Source organism: Fusarium flagelliforme (genome assembly GCF_020744385.1).
Source record: "Fusarium flagelliforme strain FIESC 12 MPI-CAGE-AA-0113 chromosome Unknown B0J16scaffold_4, whole genome shotgun sequence".
NCBI classification, from domain to species: domain Eukaryota; kingdom Fungi; phylum Ascomycota; class Sordariomycetes; order Hypocreales; family Nectriaceae; genus Fusarium; species Fusarium flagelliforme.
Window position 1 is genome coordinate 3510885 of NW_025763506.1, and position 17870 is coordinate 3528754.

Sequence of the window (17870 nt, forward strand, 5' to 3'; positions counted from 1 at the left end):
GTGCAATGGGAAAGTTCATGATCAATGTGCGATCAAGTGTTTGCAGCACCTGGAACCCTTACCATGATGGCCAGTTAACACGCAATTATCACGTCCGGATCAGCGGTTGTTGTAGATTTCTAGAAGTTCTACTGCTTACATAGACCACTTATTCTATAGCTGAAGCAGAATATCTGTTAGAACATACTTGCTTCACTATATCGTGTCTTTTTAATTATTCTTTATTATTGCATTTTTGTTTCTTTATCTAAATATGTAGGATTGGTCAACATTTGGCTTACCATCGTTTAATAACCTCACACTTTCAATCGAGTGATAGTTGCGTTTCCTGAGTTCCACCTCTTATGCTTGTTGACAGTAAGCTTCTCCATCACTTATAGGCTTTTTAATTCACTTTATTGGCTTCCAAACTGACGCGTTGGTTATATTTTTGTTTTGGTATTCGCTTCATGCTTGCGCATACTCCTTGTTAAAAGCTCTGCCAATAACCATACGTCTGATCTCGGAAGTACCGGCACCAATTTCATATAGCTTAGCACTGTATATGTGGTCAGTATACTGCTTGGACGGTGTACTTGCGTCGAAGTCATCTCGGTCTCTTCATGACTGAGGCTACGACTGCGTGGAGGGGTAAACTTACTCTCGAAGTAATCTCGATGCAGGCATCTCCTCAACATATCCCATTCCGCCCAGAAGCTGGATGCAGTCAAGTGTGCATTCAGTCGCTCGCTCTGCAGCATACAAGATCGCTCCTGCGCAGTCCTGTGTGCGGATCAAGCCGTTCTCATCCACCGCCTTGGCTGTTGAGTAGGTGTATGAACGAGAAGCCTGGAGTTTGGTGTACATGTCTGCCAGCTTGCCCTGAAGGAGCTGGTTATGCGCGATAGGCTGACCAAATTGCTTGCGCTGGTGTGTAAAGGGCAGAGCAACGTCGAGGGCGGCTTGCATGATACCAAGGGGCCCGGCACTCAACACCAGTCGCTCCAAGTCAAGACCTTCCATCAGGACTCGCACGCCTCCGTTGACCTTACCGAGGATGTTCTCTGTAGGCACAAAGACACCGTCAAACATGAGCTCGCCGGTGTTGCTGCCGCGCATGCCCATCTTGTCAAGCTTGCGAGCACAGCTGAAGCCCTCGGTCTTTGTATCCACAATGAAAGCAGTGATGCCCTTTGAAGCCTTCTCCGGCTCTGTCTTTGCGTAAACCACGATAAAGTCAGCGTCAGGTCCGTTAGTGATCCACATCTTGGATCCGTTCAAGACATATCCGCCATCCACAGCCTTTGCTGTTGTTCGCATGCTGACAACGTCACTGCCAGCGCTGTTCTCAGACATAGCCAGCGCTCCGACGCTTGTGCCGGCGATAAGACCGGGCAGATACTTCTGCTTCTGCTCGGGTGATCCATTGAGCTGTAGCTGGTTGACGCATAGCTGTGAATGTGCTGCGTAGCTGAGACCGATTGAACCAGAAGCTCGTGACAGCTCTTCCATGACGATGATGTGTGCCTGGTAACCCATAGCGAGACCTCCCACATCCTCATCAGCTGTAATACCGAGGAAGCCAGCTTCACCCAGCTTTTGCCACATCTCTGCTGGAAAAGCATTTGTCTTGTCCGTCTTGGCTGCCACTTCCTCTGGGATTTCGCGGCGAGTAAACTCTTGCACTCGCTCTCTCAACTCATCTAGCTCCTCATTCGAAGGGGCCTCAAAGCCTTTGGGGTGTTTGGACGAGTGCAATCGTGACTGAATAGCGGGGAGAGTTACAGCTGGACGCCATTGACGGGCGACGACTGGGCGCGCCAATGATCTGAGTGTTCGTACGCTTGCCATTGTGAAAGCTATAATGTGGAGGAATATTAATGAGATGGAATAATATTCAGAGGTCAAGAAGATGAATATCGATATGAATATGAATATTCCCTGCTTATCTTTCTTTGCTCTACTTTTCCTTTCTCCGTTTGATGTTGAACCGACCGAGGGATAGAAACGCGGCCAGCAAAGGCTACAATAGCCGCGTTGGAGACACCCGGCTCTTCGCGGCTTCTAGCGGCCGGCCCGCTTACCCCAGGTTTTCGACGTCACAAGCCTCGGCCTTTTAGCGTAGCCCGCGTCTCGGCTTTGGAGAATTACAGTACATTACATTACAGTGAGAGAGCTTCATTTTCCCGTCCTGTCCCGTCCGTTTCCTTTGAAAGATGCTCTTCAACTTCTCATTGTAGATCCTCTCCGAGTAATTGTGACCTCTACGACCCTCAAAGAATCCACAGAAATGACTCTGTCACGTTCATCTCGCCAGGCGTTGCTCCTTGGTCGTCAATTAGGCCGCCAGAGCTCTCGTTCACAGATATCCTCACAGAAACGAGCTGTCGCAAACCTCACTCCACCACACCAGGCCAATGCCATCTCAAGGATTCAGACTGTCGTTGATCCTTCATCAGAAGAGTTCAAGGAGAATGAGAAGCAAATGAGCGAGGTCATGAGCCGCATGCAGGAGCTCGCCCGCAAGATCCAAAAGGGAGGATCTGAGAAGGCCAGGCAGAAGCACATCGAGCGCAAGAAGATGCTCCCCAGAGATCGGGTTACAGCTTTGATCGACCCTGGAACTACGTTTATGGAGCTCTCTCCTATGGCTGGATATGACCTCTATCCTGAGGCCGAGGTACCCGCAGGTGGTATCATTACAGGTGTGGGTGTTGTCGAGGGTGTAACTTGTGTCATCGTCGCCAATGATAGCACCGTCAAGGGCGGTACATACTATCCTATTACAGTCAAGAAGCACTTGCGCGCCCAAGCAGTTGCCAGAGAAAACAAATTGCCGTAAGTATATGAACAACGGTCTCGTTGTGAGGTCGCCCTTGACTGACAGCTCCCAGATGCATCTACCTTGTCGACAGCGGCGGTGCCAACCTCCCTCACCAGGCCGACGTCTTTCCCGATCAGAATCACTTTGGTCGCATCTTTTACAACCAGGCCCGTATGAGCTCAGAGGGTATCCCCCAGATCGCCGTTGTTATGGGTCCTTGCACAGCTGGTGGTGCGTATGTCCCAGCTATGAGCGACGAGAGCATCATCGTTCAGGAGCAGGGCCACATTTTCCTCGCTGGCCCTCCTCTTGTCAAGGCGGCGACCGGAGAAGTTGTCAGCCACGAGGACTTGGGTGGTGGTAAGATGCACTCGTCTGTGTCTGGTGTAACAGATTACCTGGCTGTGGATGACGCCCATGCCGTGGTCTTGGCCAGACGCTGCATCAGCAACCTGAACTGGCCCAAGAAGTCGCCAGAGACACAGGCTCCCAAACCTACATACTTGGAGCCTCTCCACAACCCTGAGGAACTGCTTGGCATTGCTACAACCAACCTGCGAAAGCCTCTTCCCATCCGCGAGGTCATTGCGCGTGTTGTGGATGGTTCTGAGTTTTCTGAATTTAAGCGTGACTTTGGCACTACTCTTGTGACTGGTTTCGCCGAGATTTACGGCCACAAGGTCGGCATCGTGGCCAATGACGGTATTCTCTTTGCCTCATCAGCCGTCAAGGGTGCGCACTTTATCGAGCTTTGCTCGCAGCGCGGTATCCCGTTGGTGTTCCTTCAAAACATCTCTGGCTTTATGGTAGGCTCACAATCGGAGCGGGATGGTATCGCAAAGCATGGCGCTAAGTTGGTCACGGCCGTGGCTTGTGCAGACGTGCCCAAGTTCACTGTCGTCGTTGGTGGCAGCTACGGTGCTGGTAACTACGGAATGTGTGGACGAGCTTACAGCCCGCGATTCCTATGGATGTGGCCCAACGCCAAGGTCGGTGTCATGGGCGGCGAGCAATTAGCTGCTGTTATGGAAACTGTTGGTAAGACAGTTGATGCAGGCTTGAAGGAGCGCATTGAGAAGGAGAGTGACGCTACATTCTCTTCTGCACGGTTATGGGTGAGTCATGACTACACCGTTTCTTTTGCACCGAACCAGAAACTAACACTTTAACAGGACGATGGTATCATTCCTCCCCAACATACAAGACGATATCTGGGTCTCGGTTTGCAGGCTGCTATGGGAGGCAGAAATGAGGTCAAGGCGGGCGATACCAAATTTGGTGTCTTCCGAATGTAGATTGCTATTTACAGTCAAATACATTAATATGTTAAACCCGAGTGCAACCACTACATAGACGGCCTAGCTCATCTGCACTGTGGTTATCCAACGATCATCAATCCCACTGATAGATTCAGTACCTCGTTCTTCCGATATGGGTCTGTTGTGGCCTACAAAGCCTTGATTGTAAGCTTATACAGAATTCGAGTCTATGCAAGCTTAATTATACAGCAGTCTCGTATTGATCTTCCCCATGATGGATGTTATCATATGGTTTTTGTACAAAACACGAGTTGGCTACCCTAAAGACCCATTGGAAAATAAGAGGTTAGTCAACTTATCAAATTGAATGAATGATCGACACTTGCAAAGACCCACAAGTCGATGACGTGAAAAGTTCAATGCCCCCCACTGCGTACAGACTTGAAACACGCCAAGTAAGTTGAGGGTGATGGGAACCTTGTCCAAGCCATGACCCGTCGCTCGTCAGACTTGCACATTGATTAGTTGTCTACTAATGCATCCATTTTATTGCATCAAAAGCCGCAGCCACGTTTGCTTTTCCTCAGTTTGGGTTGTAATTCATAAATAAATATCCGTCCGTAATCCTGTCATATTGCTTTTGTCATTCACAAAACGGGACAAGGGCGGTACATACAGCAACGGTAACGGCTTTTCCGGGTATGATCTTGGCCAATCAATTAAGTGGTAGATCTGGTGAAACACAGCCTCCATCAATTGAGTTCAATTCCGAGGGTTCCCTTAAAAGACAGATGATACGATTTGAGATGCAAAAGAAGCAACACCAACACTAACATAGCTACCTACCGCTTAATGGCAACTCTTTCCGTTATCCCGAAGCACCATGGTATCAGGTAACATAGACCGGCGCAGTATGGGATAAAAACCCTTCTGGACCGAGGATCAGAGAAATTAAAGGAAAGGAACTCTGGCCATATAAATTCGCGCATGACCGCAGCTAGTGCTTCAAACAAATTGAATCTCATTAATTAAGCTTCAAAGGAGCAAATCCGATGTGATCCTCTATTGTATGATCCGAGCGAGGGACGGGTACGCGTTGCCGCGTATTCGAAGTCCCACCCGCAAGCGTGTTAAATGGCGGGACGATTCAGTTTGTCCAGCCGTCCGGATAACGATCGTGAGCTGCCTCATTGTAGGTGTGGAGTTTATCAAGGCTGAGCTCAACGCTTGGCTCAGAGTGGAGGAAACAAAATAATGGATTCGGTCAGTTATGCTTATGACCTGATGGGGCCATATTATATTGCGTTGACCTACCTGAGAAAAAGAAAGAATACGAGCCTGCAACATACGGAACAAGTTCTACAACGTACATATGCATGTGGGCAACAAGTGACGGAGCTTGAACCCTAGAAATTATCCGATAGAGCATCTCGTGGCATATTGGCGCTGGTGTTGAGAGCAGAGATGATATTTACCAGGCTAGCTGGGTCTCGGCTGCAGGAACACAGCACGCTAGTGTTTCTCCTAAGACATGTTTGGCATGGGATCGACCTAGCCTTGGACACGTTCTAGGGGGTTTCAACTTATAATATCCTTCCTTGATTGGTGGGACTGACTGCGGATGGTTGACAGTGGGTATCTTGAGACAGGACGATGTCGAGGAACCAGTAGAAACAGTGGCTTCAAGGTGCCCGTCTTCCATGGATGTCTCGCCTCGTGCGAAGAACATGCATGGGATGGGATGGATCATTTCATGGGCTTATGGGGAAAACGGTCTACCGTCAACGGACGGACAGAAACACCCTTTCAAGAGGTCACGGCCGCTGCCCCTTCATCTCTGTCCCCTTTGTCTGTTCGCTCTGTGCTGGTGCTGGTGCTCTGTGCTCTGCGCCAGCGATTCTGATCTTGATCCAGGGCCCCATGCTTGAGTGCTAATTAGTGATCCTATTGATAAGAAGGTAATGGATCCGTAAATTAATAAAGGTCATGGCTTTGATAGCAGGGTGAGGTCAGATCGGAGCTATTGTTTGCTCTGTTGTTCAGTGCGGGTAGTTCCTGTTTCGTGCTTTCCTTGCTCGACTTCAAGGGTCCCCAATAGCCTCATCACAGGGCAGGTAGGTTCTTCTCAACCTTGTTCAGGCAGGTTGCACTCCCACCTCTTCTTTCCATTTTCACTCCAGCTCTCCCCTCCCCTTCTCGCTTCCGCTCCGCTCCTTCCATCTCGTCTCTCATCACCCGCACTTTTTTGTGCCTCTTGACAAGCCTGCCTCGACCCAAGCTGTCGTCGTCTGCGCCGCATTACATTCGTTCGTTACTACTTTGATTCTTTTTCACTTGTGCCCTGCTGTCTCAGCGTCAAGCACACTTCTCTTTTTAACTTCTTTTTTAAATTACTATTTTCGGTCTCCCCAGCGGATAATAAGATCAACGTTCGATTTTCCTTTTTTCTTCAATTGCCTGGCTGCTTTGAGAGTTATATCAGCCACAAAAGAATTTGACGGTTGAAAAAGAAGGGCAATAGCGACAAGGAATAGGAGCAGGAGCAAGAGCAAGAGCAAGAGCAAGAACAGATAATTCAATCGCCTTACCACCCGGCGCCTTCCTTTCGACTACCGGTATCTCATCGATCCGAACTTCCATTCACAACCGTTATCGTCTCGACACCTGGAGCAACCTCAAACCCTCCAGAAGCAACTTTGAAACGCGATTCGTCCAGCCTGGTAACACGCCTGATCCACGCTTCCCGTCTCAACTGTCACAACGACGACCACTGGATTTTCGTCTTTTCTCTCGACGCTGGACCACTGCATCTGCTCTTCGTATTGATCTCTTTTTAAATCGCTGATTGCGAGCCCCTGTGACGTATCAATTTCTGGCAATACTGGCTTGCCTATTGCGACACAGCTCCGCTTCGACTTGATTCGTCACACCTAGGTGATCTCGTAGAAATCGCGACCTTCTTTGGTATGTTTTCAACTTCGCCGCTTCACGTTTTCTGAGATATTGCGATTCCAGAGCTATATTCATTATCTCATTTCAATTCTCACTTGTCGTTACTTATCCCTTGTAATACTAATATTGTGCAGTTTATTTCATATTTGCGTGGTCTGGTTCACCGTGCAACAAACGCTCATTTTTGGTTCGATTCGTCTTATCTTCCTCCACACTCGTTTCTTTCTCGTTCTCGCTTTCGTCTTACATATTTTTGTTCCCGCTTGCGGATTTCTCGTAAAGTCAACCTAGCCTGCGGCTGTACGACTTGCTCAATCCGACATTACTCGACTTTTCATGCTGCAGCACGACAGTTCGGATAGAACCCCCCCTTCCACCACATACGAACGCTGTATCTGTGCTTCTTCACAACATTGAATTCGAGCGCTGCAAACTGTCGGATACCCGCATCATTCTACTATTTCGAGCTCCTGCGACTCACCGGCTTCCTATATATAGTTCAACCGCATATAGGAGTTCCCAAATCTCTAACCGTGTGACGCTATTTGAATGAAATCTGGATTTCGCATAAGGGGACCAGATGAGTCGACCGTATGATGGAAGAGGAGCAGACCCAGCCTCTGGGTCTGTGAGAAGAGCACGCGAGAGAACACAAGGTGGATATTCGCAACACCAACACACATACTCTGATCCTATGGAAGATGATCCGCCTGGGGAACTGAGGGCTCCCCCCCGTCGACCCATGGGTGGCAATACTATGGGACAATCAAGGGTTCCAAGATCCAAACATGCCATAGACAGAAGTGCAAACCCTGGGGTCACTATATCTCGACCCCAACCGGTACCTCAATGGCCTCTGTCCGGCCCTCCCATGGCTGCTATGAACCAGCCTGATGCCGAGCCATATCGACCGCCACCTGGACGACCAACACAGGCTCCCCAACGACCTCCTCGACCCAGTCAAGTCCCTTCTTTGCTCGACCAGTCTCAACTTCAGGAGCCGACTCCTGTATTTCTTACACCAGAACCCGACGACTACCGCTCTTCAGTTCCCCCATCTCCATCTTCGCGAATGACTGTGTCCAGTCTCGGATCTGTTCCCGACTTTCCAGAACCCAACCAAGCTTCAGCAGCCAACAGACGAAGCGTCAATCTAGGACCTCCAAGAGCAAGCGCTAATCTGGGTCCTCCCCCTTCGTCTCGGCGAGGCGTCTCTTCATTTTACTCACGCGCATCTTTTGTGTCGCCCATTCCCGAAGAAAGTCTCAACTCGCGATCGCACGGCTCATACGCTTCAAGTGCCGCCATGCCCGACAGTTGGCCCGGAGGTTCCGGGCCTGGCAGCCCTTCATTCTATGATGATGGGGCTACCGAGAGAAGCCAAGACTATGTCGAGGATGATTTTCACGATGAGAGTAAATTGGTTCGCAGTGCTAGCATCGGGAAGAGAGGAAAACCCTCACTTATTACTACCAAGTCATTTCAGATGGAACCTGAGCACCGGCCTGCGCCGTCACCAGTCCAACCTTTTGACTCTGGGACGGGGTATGTCGATGCATCAACAAGTTCCTCGAACACTCTTCCTATGGCGAAAACACCGACCCCTGGGCAAAATGCCCGTGACAGTTTAAGTCCAGATGCCATCCTAGGCGCATTTGCAGCGGCCAGTGCGACTAACTTGACGGACTCGCATGTGCCTGCACCATCACCATCTCCTCAGCCTTGGAATCGCCTGTCAGCGATTCGACGACCACCGAAGCTGGACATTGATGCTGTTAGAAAAGCGGAGGAACGAGGCAGTATGACGAGTTTGCCTGACTTGATCCGACGGGCTACCAGACTTGCAACTATGATTGATCATGGCAAACGGCCAGGAAGCCGGTTCGACAACCTAAATGATTTCTTCGACGAGAAGGGCCAGATGCGGGGGGGCGACAAGGAAAACTCAGGTAAGGGAATATCAGTTTATGACAGGCTATCGTTTTGCTCACTCGTAGTAGGTTTATCAGATATGCTGGCAGCATTTCCTCCGCCCGCGCAACCAACAGGTCGGCAGAGCCGTGGCTCTTGGTTTCGTACAACATCTTGGCCTCTTGCACCTGGCCCTGGACGAGGCGATGGCCCTTCACGAAACGGCGTAAGCAGAAACACCCCACCCGACGAAGGCTCAGGTAAACGACGCCGGCGTTGCTGTGGCCTCCCTGTCTGGGCATTTGTTATCTTGTTGATACTGCTGTTGGGAATTATTGTGGCTGCTGTGCTTGTTCCCTTAGAGTTCTTTGTCTTCAAGAACTTGGGAAACCACGACAAGCCGCAATCTGCGCTCGCCCAATGTCAACAGTCACTCAAATGTCAGAACGGTGGAACAAACATTATGTCCCAGGGTACTTGCTCGTGCATCTGTACAAATGGCTTTACCGGCTCAGATTGTAGCGTGGAAGGATCTGATGGTTGCACAATGACAGATCTGGGCGGCAATCTCAGCAACGTGACACTGGGCAAGAACATTCCACGTCTCATTGAGGATAGTCAGAAGAACTTCTCCATTCCGTTGTCCGGTACCGCCATCATGGCCAAGTTGAACTCTCAAGAGCTCTCTTGCATTGCCCAAAATTCACTTGTCACATTTGAAGGCGCAGCTGCGCGCAAAAGGAATGCCTTGCTGGAGCAGGACGAACACGAGGCGCCTGCCGCTTCCCTGGTACCCCGTACGCCCGAATCTGCTACTGCCATTGTCGTATCTTCAGAGACTGCAGATCCGACTAAGCTCATTGTTGATGATGGAAACCCAGAGGAAGTGCCCACTACAACAGGGACCGCTGGAGATGCAACCAAAACGTCAGCTACCGCCGTCCCCTCACAAACGCAGAGCCCAACGAATAAGTTTCAGATCACGAACGAGGTTCTCGACTTTGCTCGGGTTGCCGTACTTTTTGTACTGCAACAAGAGAATGTAGATAGTGCTCAAGACGCGCAGTCCAGCATTGACAAGTTTTTCGCCAAGGCCCGCAAAGATGATGGGGTACTGGTGAAGCAGGCTGAGAGTGTTAGCATCGGCGATAAAGGTTCAGTGGATCTGCTGAGGTACAAGATCACGATTGGGTCAGAAACCATTGGAGGGAACGTGAAGCGTCATTTGTCATCTCTCAAGACTATTCCCACATATGTGTCTGTTCGACACAGAGCAGTCCATGCTTTGAGACAAGGAAAATGAGAGGGCCTCAGATGGACATGGAGTGAAGAGTGGTCGCTGTATATAACGCGCGAACTTAGGTAAATATGCATTTCGCGATAACGGAGCCGGTTTGTTGCAGTGCCTTGTTCGGCTTGTTTTACCAAGGCTGGCCCGTGGCTGGTAATGAGCGAGGGTGTCAGACTGGGACTGATTTATGAAAAGGAGAATGAAGTGAGAAGCGAGCAGAGAAATTTTGCATAAACAGTCCAGAGCCCCCTTTTTCTTTTACTTCCATTTCTACTTAACCCCCCTTTCATCATGAGTAACTCGCGAGCGAGATTGGCGGGCGTTTATCAAAGGGGAGGCCTCGATGTTTAATGTCACGATTCCATCAATGAAAGAAATTCTAATCAGATGATTCCTTAGTTGTGTGAAGTGTATTCGTTATGTGGTGACTGTTCACTGTATACTCTGCAAAACATCAGGGTTGGTAGAACACCTCCTCAACGGGCTTCCACCAAGACGGCTCACCAGCCTCAGAGCTCACGGCCCCAGGAACAAGGCTTTCCTGCCAGGCGTCGGTCATCTTCCACCATTCCCTCACTCGAGGGTTCTGTGCCATCTTTTCCATATCGCCACTGTAATCTGAACCGATGTACTTGAATGAGGCGAAGAGGATGTGGCTCTGATCATCATAGAAGATGCTGTCTATATGGTTCAACATGTTAGTCTTCTGGTCGTGTAGCTAGGATTTGTGATCGTACAATCTCGGATGTTGCACTCCTCGATTTGCTTCAGGACATCAGGCCAAACGCGAGCGTGGACTTCCTTGTACTCTGTGAGATGCTCGGGTTTGAGTTTAACGATTTGAGCGAAGCGGCGAGGTGTTTGTGACATTTTGAGTGGTTGTGACTGCAATAGGAGGAGATATCGTTTGCTGAAGCTCCGGTTGATGAGGAGCGCGAGAACATACAGTACCAAAGTATGAGAGATTCAAGATTCTAGTTAATTTGGGAATGAAGCATTTATATACATAAACTCGGCAATCGGACTAGAGAATAGCGAGTTGATCCCCTCTACAACCCCGCAAATAACATCGCGTTACCTATCCACTCATAAACCTACTTCGGTTGGGGATCGTAGGATTTCCCCCAAAGTGGGAACGACGGAAGCGGAAGCGGTCATCTTCAGGGTCCGCACAATGTGAGGGACAGTAGCCATTGATAAGTAGGCAAAATCAACTCAACGGCGGATTTACCCAGTTAGTTGCATAAACAATTTGATTAAACAAAAGGAACCTGTCGCCAAACACTACAATATTGCACCATATCACGATTGTTAGTTATTCTTTTTATTTGTTCTGAATAGTGCCTGAATAGCCAAAATTCCGATAGACACAACTGAGACCCTTAAAAGAGTGTACAGCAACGGTTCAAACTCGTTACCAAGGATGTCACGGCTGCTGTGAGACGATTTCATCCAGTTCATAAAACATGGCCCCCAATCCAACCCTGTAACGCCTATCCTAAACCCAAATCGCAAATACGTTCAATCTTGGAATCGATAACGAGCCTTCTATAGAAGTTCTGTGCTGATAGTGTTTTGCCGTTTCCTTTTGGTCTCAAATCGAGATGTAATACATTATCTAGAGTCGGACTCTAGTTGCGTGGCTCATACTGGGGAAGAGCCTCCTCGTCAACAATGAGACCAGACTTCTCTTCCTCGACAAGCATCTCGGCAATAGGAGCCTTATAAGAGGCACCGAGAGCAGGCTCAATGGGTTCCGCTGATTCACCTCGGAAGAGACAAACCAGACGATGAACCATACTGAAAAGGCACATGACGAAACTAAATCTGGTCAGCATGTGGAATCGCGGGCAGGGGAATATAACGTACAAGGCAACACCAACACCGGCAGCGACGCCCAAAAGGACAGGAATAATGATATAAGCGGTAACGTGCCCGAGGACCTCACCAAAAGACTGTCCGGGCTTCTTATCCATGAGTGGGCCATGCTTAAAGTTGTTGGTAGGCTTGTTCTCGGCCTTGCCGGGACCGTGGTTGGATTTATGGCCGTGCTCGTGAGAATGGTGAGGCTTCATTCCGTGGCAGCCCTTGAATTTGCCCTTGACATCCCTCCAAGTATCATGAACCATACCCTTGGCTCGGCACCACATGTCGCAATCCTCTGGTGACTTCTTCCCGGCACCATCAACCTCGATGTTTCCGATCATGATATCGCCAACCGGTGACTTGATAAGCTTGACTGTAACGGGAGGAACGCCATCAACGAATCGGTCGCCGACCTCAATAATTCGAACTTCGACGTTAACGACCTCTAGATGCTGATCCTTATCAACTCCCTCGGGGCGAATGGCTAGACCGTATCCCAATCTGCGCATGTCACTCTTGCCATTGCCCTTGATAACAGCAGCTGACAGGTCACCATTCCAAGGGTCGGCATGAGGGTAGAGTTCGAAGCCGTTGAGGACCAAGCTACGGTCTTGAATTCCGAAATCGAGTTTGAGGTGAGTATCGCGACCACGGCATTGGAGACAAGGAACATCGATGGCCTGATCGAATGCAGTGGCAGGAATATCGAAGTTGCTGTTGTCGATAGGCAGGGCGCGAAAGATGCCATCATCGTTCTCGGAAGTTTCGGGGACGATGAGAATTGCGGCAGCAGTGGCCGCGAAGGCGAGTGGCTTGAAAAGCATCGTGCAGTGCAGTTGATGATATTGATGTGTCTCGTATCGTATGTTGTGGACGATGGATGATGGATTGATGGAATAAGTTGGGTTTAATATTGGGTGTTGGAAGAAAGATTAAAGAAGAGGATAGTGCAGGTGCAGTAGCGTCGCCTTACAGTTGCACTTGGATCGGATGCTTCGGTGGCAAGGGCTCCGCTTTGGGCAAAGCGTCATGTGCATGAATCTGGGGCCGGGAAGGGGCGACCCCTCCCCGATGACGACGATTTTGAGTCATGTTGATTGGTTCAATTAAACATGACTAAAATACGGATACGTTCATCTCTGTTACTGTAGGCCTCAACACTTACACATACTACAATACCTACCTAGATATTCTATGTATAAAAGGTTCATCAATACATGCAAATGCCTATTCACAGTTATTTAATTATTTACAACCCAATGCATCTGTGAATATAATGTATCATAAGTTAAAGTCACGATCCACATCTGTCTCATCTCTCTCTGCTCACATGTTTCGCAGCACTTGTCACAGAGCAGTCTCAGCATACATAATTAGTAGAATGAATTAGGTAAATCTTGTACACGGATCCTCGCTTTCATCCAGACAGAGCAATTCTTCTCTCTTCTTCATCGAGGCCTCCCTGAACCTTACGCCTACTTGACCCCTGCTTGGCGATCCATCAACCGGGCCTTAAAGTAGCCCGAACTACCGAAACCAACAGGGCTGAATCAGAAATAGAGTCCAGCCAAGAAAACTAGTAACAAGAAAACGAGACCCCTTGATAATGACAGCCATTCATACTTCCTCGTTGTGGGGGGATGCTGTATTACAAACACCATCCAAGTCGTTTGTTTTCGTCTCGGCAGCAAAATTAATCTTCACTCTCCGGAGTCTGCCCATGCCACAAACCCTTGAGTTTGTCCTTGACGTTCTCCCATCGAAGTCGCCAATCGCCCCTCTTGCTCACTTCCCCATCGCCAACACCGATGCCTAAGTCAGACACGCTCTGGTGACGATGGATTGGGGAGTCATTTCCCCAGGGGAAGTTGAGGTCTGAGGGCAACACCTCAGACGGAGCGACTTTGTCGGTCGGGGTAGGGTAGCCATCCCATACCGAACCCGACATCTCTGCCTGGACGGTAGTGACCGTCTTGAATGTCGTGAGCGACAAGTGAGTGTTTGTCTCCATGTCTATATAAATTAGTACAGCCCAATTGATTGCTTGAAATGTCACAAACCTTTCACGCCGAACGTGTTGGTCATGTTCGACCAGTGCGCCGTGCTGTAACTCGACATTGGGCTTGTGGTATTGCAAGTAGTTGAGGTGCGATCCGAAGCCGTGGGCACTGGGGAGTATGACCATGATGAAACCGTGCCGCTGGTTGCGGTCAAGCAATCAGTGCTGACTGAACCCACTGATGATGACAACACGTGTGGGGGATAATACAGTGAATCCGTGCAGGTTGATGACGTTGTGGACGAGGTTTCGCAGGGAGTTGTTGCACCTGCTGAACCATCGGAGGTATACCTGGTGGTAAGGGTGCCAACAGCTGAAGATGTCGCCTGCGAGAGAGTTGAGTTAATCATAGGGAATGGTGTTGAGGCAGAGCTCCCAGCGCTGGTTGAGATCCCCTTTGCACTACCAGTAGTAAGAAAGGTGCTCGATACTTCGGACCAGGATGGTGTTGTCTCTGAAGAATGCGCAGATCCCATGGTAGTATTCATCCATGGTGAGGTAGTCGAAGTGATTGCGGCATCAGATACACGAGAGGTACTTTCTCCCCTCAAAGTGGTAGTCAGAAACAAAGTTGTGGTACTAGTGTATGAGACAGATGATGAAGAATCGCTTGTCAAGTTCTGGAAACGACGCTGGGATGTACTTGGCTCTGCCAAAGTAGTAGTGAGGAATAGCGTTGTAGTAAGAGCATAAGAAGTTGAATATGAGACCTTGCTACTAAAGTTGCCATCAAATGACCGGGAAGCAGTTGGCTCTGCTAGAGTAGTAGTAAGAGACAACGTTGTAGTACGAGTGTACGTGGTTGACACTGGAGCCTCGCTACTGAGGTTACCAAAGGTGATTCGGGGTAAACCGTTTGTTGTCACGGGGTTCGACTTGCCCGAAAGACTCCAAGTCGACCATGTTGTCCATGGTTCGGGGTCAGGAGCCCAAGAAGGGATAGACGAAAACGTAACAGCGGCCGTAGTAGTCGAGTTGGAGCTGGGGAAAGGGGGTGCATTTGTACCCACAGAAGAGGCAGAGGATCCCGATACGGTACCATGTTGAGTGGTGTTGGATGTATGGTACTTCGGCTCGACCGTCGAAGTCCAGGTCCTGTAAGGTGTTGAGAAATTTCCCGGGGTGCTGACAATGGTAGGATGAGCCCCGGTGCCAGTTGGCGGAAGTGGGACACCAGTGCCTGCCACTGTCGTGTTTGACGGAAATGGAAAAGGTGATGTGTTGTTCAAAGACGTAGAAACAGCACTGCTCGACCAAAAGATAGCAGAAGTCGGAGTTATTATCGACACTGGGATATTGGTGAATGTTTGGGTCGAGACGCTGCCAGATATCGTGACGAGCTCAGTATGCTCTGAAGTTGGGGATGTGGATGTAATGACCGCCGTTCCGTTCAAGCTTTGAGTGGCACCACTCATCCTCGATTCAGTAGGGGCATGAAAGGTGGTTGTTCTAAGAGTGGAATTGGCAGGCCCCTGAACTGTGTTGGTAATGTTCCATGAAGGGTAAGTAGTGAAAGCCATCTTGGAAGAAATCGCATCAAAAGATGTGGGGGAGTACGTTGTGAAAACTATGGTCGAAGTTGAGTTCACATACGGCGCAGTGCGATTGAAGCCTGAGCTAGCTGCAGTCAACGTGGTGTGCCGTCCCGAAGAGCCCACAGTCTCAGCGGATTGAGTCAAGGGCACTGAAGATGTCATTGGTTGCCAATCAATGGTAGTGTTGATCGGGAATGGCAGATTGGTAGGTCGCCTTGTGATGATGGAAGTGCTGATATCTGAAAGGTTGCTGACAGATGTAGACCAAGAACCAACTGAACTCGTCTCCGATTCCAAGGTCTTGGAAAAGTTGTAGCCACTACTACTATGAGCCGCTGTTGGCTCGACAGATGATGTCAAACCTGTTGGTCCAAGACTAGTCGTGATGGTTGAAGTCCACGTAGACATGATCACCGTTACGTTCTGGGATAGTGACTGGGTTGAGGTACTCATCACATCAGGTGGAGTCATTGGGGTGGTGATAATCGAAAACGAAAAGCTCGTGAAAGAGACTGGGGGTAGACCTAGAGTAGTGTGAGAAGTTTGTGACTCGACTATTGTTGAAGTGGACCAGTCAAGGAACGAGCCTGTCTCTTGGAAAGATGATACCGACCCAAGTGTCGCTGAAGTGTTGAACGACGAAAGGGAAGAAGTCGAATCGTCTGCTGAGGCAGAGCTACTGACCATCCCTGTAGCATTGCCGGTCGGAGGAATACCATCAGGAATGATGGTTATGAGCGAGTTCTCAGAGTTTGTTGTAACCGTGACCGAGCTTGCGACTGCATTCGATGTAGCATTGGCAGGCAGAGCGCTGGATGCAACAAGAGTATCTGAAGAAGTTTGAATGGGAACTGCGGAAACATCCGATTCAGATCCCATAAGACTTCCGCTCAGCGTAGAAGTGGAAGTAAAGAAAGTAGAAAGAATGGTAGTAGACGGCACCAATGTAGTCAAAGAAGACCCTACGTCTGTGAAGTTACCAGATGATGCTGCGGTAATTGAAACAACTGTCGAAGAAACCTTCCCAGTCCCAGCATCAGACAGGCTATCAGAGGTAGCAGCAGAAGAGTCATCGGATGAGTTGGATAATCCGTCGGAGGTATTGACAGCATCAAGCGTCGTAGTCAGATAAGTTGTTGTAGTAACAACGGTAGTTCCATTGAGAACCCCGCTCGTGACAAGAGATGTCTTTTGCATAGACTCGAAAACTGAAACTTCAGTGATAGCGCTTTCAGATGTGATTGTTCTGGAGGAGCCAGAAGCCAGGCTGGAAAACGAAGGATTCTCTTTCGAGACAGTGGCTGTCGTCGTGAGGTATGTCGTAGACGAAGGCACCAGTTCGGTAGATTCCACCATGTTTGTGGCTGTCATAGTAGTATTGAGGACTTTTGTTGTAGTCATAGTCAACGTAGTCACTCCTGAGTTTTCCGAGAATGATGACGATACAACAGCCTCTGAGAGCGACTTGGTTTGAACATCGGACGAAGTGCTATCCGTCACGATGATGGTGCCACTCTCAACAGTAGCAGAAGAATGGGCACTGGTAGAAGAAGTGCCGTTGCTCCATGTGGCAAACAACTGACCATCCGAAGTTGTCAGAATATCATCGCCAGAAGTTTCAGTCACACGAGATGATGCCGGAGCTGTGGTACCAACAGCGGTCGGGGCCTCGGAGCTGGATGTGCTACCAGCCTTTGCACTCGAAGCAGCAGACGGCAAAGCGGTGTTCGTATCCACAACAGAGGATACAGGAAGTGAAGAAATGCTGCGAGAGAAAGTATAGTTTCCAGAGGATGCATGTGGCTCAGATGTCATGGTGGCTCTGGATGAACCAGTCTCGATATCTGTTGCAGTGATCGCCTTGGAAGAAGGATCTAGAAGCGTTAGCTTGGTGAAAAATGAGTGAAACTGTGCACTTACCGGAGGTGGTGTCAACAGAAACAACGGGATCTCCAGTGTAGTAAGGGGGAGGGGGGCCATAACCATTGTCAAGCTCTCCATCAAGCTGGCGAGCTTCCACGAGGCGGTTGCCGCGCACGACACGGTAACGACCCGGATGCTGTCGCCGAGCAAGCCCGGCAACATTACCAAGAAGGCAAGAAAGCAACAGGAATACCGACAAGGCGGCAACCAAAGAAATCTTTGGTGCCCTCATGTTGAAGTCACGAGAATACTGTGTTGTTAGCATTAGTAT

General features: G+C 49.4%; 6 protein-coding genes across 6 annotated transcripts; 2 read left to right on the forward strand and 4 right to left on the reverse strand.

Moving 5' to 3' along the window:
- Positions 1-218: 218 nt before the first annotated feature.
- B0J16DRAFT_139844 (acyl-CoA dehydrogenase/oxidase) lies at positions 219-1989 on the reverse strand. Its single transcript, XM_046121877.1, has 2 exons — positions 641-1989; positions 219-538 (listed from the first exon to the last, which is right to left on the reverse strand). The coding sequence occupies exons 1-2, from the start codon at positions 1828-1830 to the stop codon at positions 448-450; spliced, it is 1281 nt and encodes a 426-aa protein (XP_045983361.1). The 5' UTR covers positions 1831-1989; the 3' UTR covers positions 219-447.
- A 280-nt stretch (positions 1990-2269) lies between these two features.
- B0J16DRAFT_384775 (carboxyl transferase) lies at positions 2270-4098 on the forward strand (the record flags this gene model as incomplete). The annotated part of the gene is made up of 3 exons (XM_046131454.1): positions 2270-2817; positions 2874-3918; positions 3976-4098. The coding sequence occupies 3 exons, from the start codon at positions 2270-2272 to the stop codon at positions 4096-4098; spliced, it is 1716 nt and encodes a 571-aa protein (XP_045983362.1).
- A 3496-nt stretch (positions 4099-7594) lies between these two features.
- Positions 7595-10228, forward strand: B0J16DRAFT_355974 (uncharacterized protein; the record flags this gene model as incomplete). The annotated part of the gene is made up of 2 exons (XM_046129446.1): positions 7595-8963; positions 9015-10228. The coding sequence occupies 2 exons, from the start codon at positions 7595-7597 to the stop codon at positions 10226-10228; spliced, it is 2583 nt and encodes an 860-aa protein (XP_045983363.1).
- Positions 10229-10603: 375 nt separating this feature from the next.
- On the reverse strand, positions 10604-11515 carry B0J16DRAFT_415052 (rhamnose mutarotase). Its single transcript, XM_046133491.1, has 2 exons — positions 10954-11515; positions 10604-10897 (listed from the first exon to the last, which is right to left on the reverse strand). The coding sequence occupies exons 1-2, from the start codon at positions 11084-11086 to the stop codon at positions 10671-10673; spliced, it is 360 nt and encodes a 119-aa protein (XP_045983364.1). The 5' UTR covers positions 11087-11515; the 3' UTR covers positions 10604-10670.
- On the reverse strand, positions 11516-13001 carry B0J16DRAFT_342455 (uncharacterized protein). The gene is made up of 2 exons (XM_046127905.1): positions 12086-13001; positions 11516-12037 (listed from the first exon to the last, which is right to left on the reverse strand). Exons 1-2 carry the CDS (start codon positions 12904-12906, stop codon positions 11848-11850), a joined length of 1011 nt encoding a protein of 336 aa, XP_045983365.1. The 5' UTR covers positions 12907-13001; the 3' UTR covers positions 11516-11847.
- A 522-nt stretch (positions 13002-13523) lies between these two features.
- On the reverse strand, positions 13524-15069 carry B0J16DRAFT_342457 (uncharacterized protein). The gene is made up of 2 exons (XM_046127906.1): positions 14143-15069; positions 13524-14095 (listed from the first exon to the last, which is right to left on the reverse strand). The coding sequence occupies exons 1-2, from the start codon at positions 14627-14629 to the stop codon at positions 13776-13778; spliced, it is 807 nt and encodes a 268-aa protein (XP_045983366.1). The 5' UTR covers positions 14630-15069; the 3' UTR covers positions 13524-13775.
- Between the last annotated feature and the right edge of the window lie 2801 nt (positions 15070-17870).